Genomic DNA, 6000 nt, shown 5'->3' on the forward strand with positions numbered 1-6000 from the left:
GCTCTTATATCTTCTAAGATGGACGCGTTCAAACATACGGACGGACGGACGGACGGACGGACAGACAGGGCTATTTAGTCGATTCATTTCGTCACCCTAATCAACAATACATATACTTTGTGGGGTCTGCCACGCCTTCTTCTGCCTGTTACATTTCAACAAAACCATTACCCTGATTTCCCATTTTCAATGGGTTCAGGGTATAAAAATTTGAATATGCATATTCTCAAAACAAATTTTAAAATAATTCCCTGCGTATAAGCACTTTCTTACTAAACTGTATATACGTTTGTATTTAGATATGAGCGAAGGGCCTGGGATACATATCTAATTACAATCTATTCATACAAAGCGCATACGCTTTTTAACTCTTAACACGATCAGCAATGCGTGCAGGGCTTTGGCTCTGTTGAACAACTACTGCAGCTGCGATTTGTTGAGTGTGAATCTGCTTTTTTATCGACTTCTGAACTGACTGAAAGCCGTGAACGTTGCTACAGTTGCAGCAACTGCAGTTGTTGCTGCAACTGCCAAAAGTCGTGTTGCGCGACTTGGATGTTGAAGCTATTTTTATTGTTGTTGTTGTCGTAGCCAGTGCTGTTTGCTAATTAAAATGTCTTGATGCTGTCGCTCAAAACGCACTCGCTCGAACCCCAGGCCGGCTGCCAGACGTCAGCAGCAATAGCAGCAGCAACATCAACAACAACAAGCAGACGAGTCAGAGACAACGACAACGACAACGCCCATTTTGGTCAGCGTGGTGCAGTGGCAACAATGCAATTTAGCCATACGCGTCGCTGCTACAATTTCATTGGAAGTTGATGCAGTTGCTGCTCCAGCAGCAGCGCACGCTGCGTATGCACGATGCCACAAAATGGCGAACGCGTTGTTACAGTTCACAATTATTTTTGCCGAGACACTAATCAAAATTAAAATGATGCGAGGCAACTGCGCTGTCGCGCCACGGCTGGCTGATGAGTTGTCCCTGCTCGTTCAATTACAGAGCCAGAAATCAATATTCTAAATTCTTTAACGCGTGTGCACATTTAAGGCAACGAGCTCTGCTCTCATGGCTCATTGAAATGCGTGCCAGCGAGCAACGCGGCCAGCACTTATACGCAATTTCGCGCCTTATTTGGTCCAAGCATATTCTTTTTTCCCTCTTTGTATTTTGTTTTTATACCCTGAACCCATTGAAAATGGGAAATCAGGGTATAATGGTTTTGTTGAAATGTATGTAACAGGCAGAAGGAGGCGTGGCAGACCCCACAAAGTATATATATTCTTGATCAGGGCGACGAGCTGAGTCGATTTGGCCCTGTCCGTCTGTCTGTCTGTCCGTCCGTCCGTCCGTCCGTCCGTCCGTCCGTCCGTCTGTCCGTATGTATGAACGCGTCGATCTCAGAAGATATAAGAGCTAGAGACTTCAACTTTTTTTTAAAATGTCCATATATATCGCGCGCATATCGAGTTTATCACTAAAAAACGATAACTCATTCCGATATTTTTTTATCGATAAAAAACCTTATCGAATGTCAGTTAAAAAATTATATCTCCTACATCATTATAGCTAGAGTGTCCAAATTTTAAATATATATTAAGACATATTTTATACAATTTCGGTTTTTGTTAAAATTTACCCCTCGCCTCTATACCCACCCCCTCACCCTCATCTTTGTAGAAGTCGTATATCAAATACTAGAGACTTGAGCTTCGGTATACACATACGTTTATACATCATGATTACGTTCTGAAAGTTTAATTACGATCGTACGTCTAGAAATTAAATTATTCCAGAAATAAGTTCTCATAATATCGCCAACACTGCAGCGCAACCCAAGCGCAATCGCCTGTATATGCGTGTGTGTGTGTGTGTGTGTGCGTGTGTTTGTTTGTATGCGTGTGTGTGTGCTCAGTTGCTCGAAGGGTTCAGGGGATCTCGTAGTCGAGCAGTCTCGACTAGAGCTTTCTTACTTGTTTCATTTTCTTTTCTGTGCCAGACACAATCGCTGCTTGGCCGGCATATGGAACGTGCCCGTCCGGGCCAGCCTAGCATGCAGCTCATCTTTGGTTTAAGATCAGATCAGGCCAGACTGTTTGGCTGCAGCAACTATCTAATCTCGTTACTCTCTCCCTCTCCCTTTCTCACTCTCTCTCTCACTCTCTCTCTCTCTCTCTCTCTTGGTATTTTCTGGTCTGGCAGGATGACCGTTCGCCAACATCATCGGGCAACGAATCGGATGACTCCTCGGATGTGGAAACACCGTTGTCAGGCGACGCCGACGCTGTTTCCAAGACAGCAGCAAATGAGCTTAAGCCAGAGGCTGCAGCGTCCGTAGGTGGCCCAAAGTCAATGCCGGCCTCATTAATATATCAAACTGAGACGGGAGCATCGACCTCCACAGCAGCAGCAACAGCAGCATCGGTAGTATCAACAGCATCGCCAGCGACAGCAGCAGCACCAGATAGAAATTATGTTTATCCGGCCACCTCGTTCGCCAATATACCGCCGGACATGCTGCGCCATCTGATACAATCGGGCCAATTGCAGATTCATGCCGAAGAAGGTCTTAATTATATATTTGAATCTCCAATAAATAACTCATTTTGAATATATATATATATATATACATTTCGGATATTCCAGATGGCAATCAGTATGTTACCATACCGCTAAGCTCCACAGTGGCCAGTTACATCAAAGGCAAGTCCACGACAGGGGCTTCGACCTCCTATCCGACGTCTGAGAAAAGTACCGAGAAGACCTTGTCCATAAAGCAGGAATATGACTAGCATAGTGATTGGACTGGTTTTACGGGCACATTTGAATATACATATATTGTAAATCCATATCTAATCGATCCAACACAAAACACTTACCCATATACATACACACACGCACACACATACACACGTACATGCGTCTTTGATCATAATGTGGATCAGATGCTGATCACACACACACAGTCACCAAGTCACGTATATATCATATTTATATAGATTATTTTTATACCTATATAAATCCTAGGCTGTGCTGGGCCAGATGGCAGCTCTCCTGGGAACTGCCTCAAGCTGTCAGAGGCAGATACTTGCGTAAGTTTATAAAGTTTACAAGTTTATTGAGATTAAATACCATAGATGGAGTTAATGACAACGATGATGATGATGTTCCTAGGCTGCAGATGAAAAGTTGCTTTGTTAATAGTTTATTTGATTGTTTTATATGACACAACAACAACAACAAACTGAGAAGGCGTTTCTAAATTGTATTTTTTAAATAAAACGAAAACAAATAATTCAAGCTAAATACCGTGTTTTCCCGTGTTTACTCAATTTAAGAGAGGCCATGGGCGCTCGACGATTTGGGATTGACGATTGATGATTGACTTACAGTTATCTGTATTGTATATGTACATACATATATGTATATAATATGTAGATGACAATACTTAATCTTAATCGAATCACTTTAATTGAGGACATTCAGGCTTCGCCCTTACCTCAAACGCCTTCAGCTGGCAATTACGCTTGGCTTACATACACATACATAAATATAAATACGCAGACATATGTATATGACATATATAAAGATATATATTGATTGCGACCTCAATACAATACAAAAACCAGTAAAAAGACTCTAGTCGAGGCTGCTCGACTAGGAGATACGCTGAACACTCCAATCTGATATTCTAATCATTGTGCACTTCTTTTAGGCACACATACATACACGTATTAGAACGCGCTCTGCTAACAGCGCAGTAAGCAGTGACTGCGCTTGGGCAGCGCTGCAGTGTGGCAATATTATATGAATTTATTTGTTGAATAATTTAATTTCTAGACGTTAATCTTAATGAAACTGTCAGGACTTAAAAAAATAATATAAAACACACAAGTCTACATTTAAGTTTTGGAAGCTCTAGCTCGAAAGTGTGGGAAATATAATTAAATAACTAGCTTTCGATAAGGTTTCTAATCGATAATAAAATATCGGGCACAGTTATCGATTTTTGGAGGAAAACTTTTTATGCGCGTGATATACACGGACCTAGTAACAAGTCTCTAGCTCTTATATCTTCTGAGATCTCAGCGTTCATACGAACAGACGGACAGACAGACAGGGCTATATCGACTCAGGTCGTCGTGCTGATCAAGAATATATATATACTTTATGAGGTCTGCGATGCTTATGAGATCAATGGGCTCAGAGTATAACAACTAAGAAAACTATAGTCGAGACTACTCGACTACGAGATCCCCTGAACCTTTCAAGCAGCAGATATTTCAATAATAACTCGCACATGCACACATACTCGCACACCCACATACACAGGCATATGTGTGTGTGTGTGTGTACAATTGGTTGACTGACGACATGATCCTATTGACACTTAACCTAATTAAACGTCGCTTATTACAAACCCAATGGGAGGCGGCACCTGGTAGCACCTGTTGTATGTCTCTGCTTGGGTGGATCGGTGCGCCGTTGGCAAGGGGATATGCTGCTTCCGTTCCGAGCCATTTGCATGCCAAGAGCAACACTTGGTCACAAAAGACGCGACGTGAGCCAAATGCGAAATGAATGCGTGTACGCTCTGGGCGGTGCTTGGCACGCGCCGTTGCTTCCGCAGCAGCTCTGCCACGGCCAGCTTTCGAGCCGGAAGCCGTTAGGGTTTGGGCCATAGCCTTTATGGCCATGCGACAGCATTGACTCCGGCCAACTGTGAAAATCAAACTAAAACCTCTTGCGGATCTGGTCAAAGTTGAGTGGGTCACTAAACTTTTGCGGCTAACGGCTCTGTGGTATGTGACTGCGTGATGTGTGTGTGTGTGTGTGTGTGTGTGCGTGTGTGTGTGTGTGTGTGTGTGTGTGTGTGTGTGTGTGTGTGTGTGTGTGTGTGTGTGTGTGTGTGTGTGTGTGTGTGTGTGTGTGTGTGTGTGTGTGTGTGTGTGTGTGTGTATATGTGTGTTGCTGATGTGTGTATATATGTGGGCTCCCATGAGCACGCGAATGAAGCCGCTATTAACGTTGACTATGACCACAAGCAGGAGTTGATTGACATTGGTCGACAGTGGCCAGAGTCCCCTTTTGGGGCTCTGCATGAACGAGTGGGCGTGGCCGCTGTCTGGCTCTATTTGCTTTGGCAGCCTTTATTACCCACGCCCACGCAACTACACGCTAAGAAATAAGTTTCTAGGCATTTCGAGCCTTCGATTGCAATTGTCGATTAGTACTTTGCGTAATAATAATAATGATATATTTAAGATGAAAAATCAAATTTCTTTCAGCTGTTTTATAGTGATTCAGACAGGTACCAAAGCCAATCTGACTGTAAATAATCATGGGATCGATGTTATGTTATTATGTTGGGTAAGAAAGCCTTCGATATACAGGTAACTAAGTCGATTAACCAGACTTGCTGTATGTACATATATCCGTATAAATGCAGCTTTTTCCGTAACACTTGAAGAAACTTACATTTCGGAACATATTATGCCCTCGAATTATAAAGGGCACAATTGCATTTTATATTATTCAAATATAGTTGATGGATTGATGGTGCAGACGTGACGTTGGGCATATATACATACTCGGTTGACCACCCGGAAAATGAAACATGAGTTTAGTCGGAAATGCCCGCAACTGCAACTTTCTTACTTGATTTACTTCAAACGTTTTCAGTTCGTTTAATATTTGTCATTGCTGTGCGCAAAAATCGCTCAGTGTAGTCAATGTCAGAGATAAATAAAGGAAATAAACATGCCGTTCACATATGAATATTGATCCCTTTGGGGGATAGTAGTCCTGGCTGCGCCCCAGCGATTATTATTAATGACCAGCGCAAAACATTTGCATTGCGGTTCCAGTTTTAGTTAGCGCTGCGCGCCGCTGTCAGACGGACATCTTGAAGGTTGTCTCCCGCAAATCCTGCAACGCACTTACACAGACACACAGATATAGCGCATGTAAAATCGATATTAATAAGCCATTAAGCGCAG

The 6000-nt window shown here is 42.8% G+C and overlaps 1 protein-coding gene across 1 annotated transcript in view; it reads left to right on the forward strand.

The window, feature by feature from the left end:
* Positions 1-3307, forward strand: part of bs (serum response factor blistered) — a 36791-nt gene extending 33484 nt beyond the window's left edge. Inside the window, exons 3-4 of the mRNA XM_030387840.2 lie at positions 2204-2567; positions 2648-3307. Coding sequence (XP_030243700.1) covers positions 2204-2567; positions 2648-2793 — 510 coding nt within the window. The 3' untranslated portion in view covers positions 2794-3307. The remainder of the gene's footprint in view (positions 1-2203; positions 2568-2647) is intronic.
* Positions 3308-6000: the final 2693 nt, after the last annotated feature.

The sequence above is a fragment of the Drosophila navojoa genome, chromosome 5 (assembly GCF_054131105.1).
Source record: "Drosophila navojoa isolate 15081-1374.11 chromosome 5, UAZ_NAV_1.0, whole genome shotgun sequence".
Classification (NCBI taxonomy): Eukaryota; Metazoa; Arthropoda; class Insecta; order Diptera; family Drosophilidae; genus Drosophila; species Drosophila navojoa.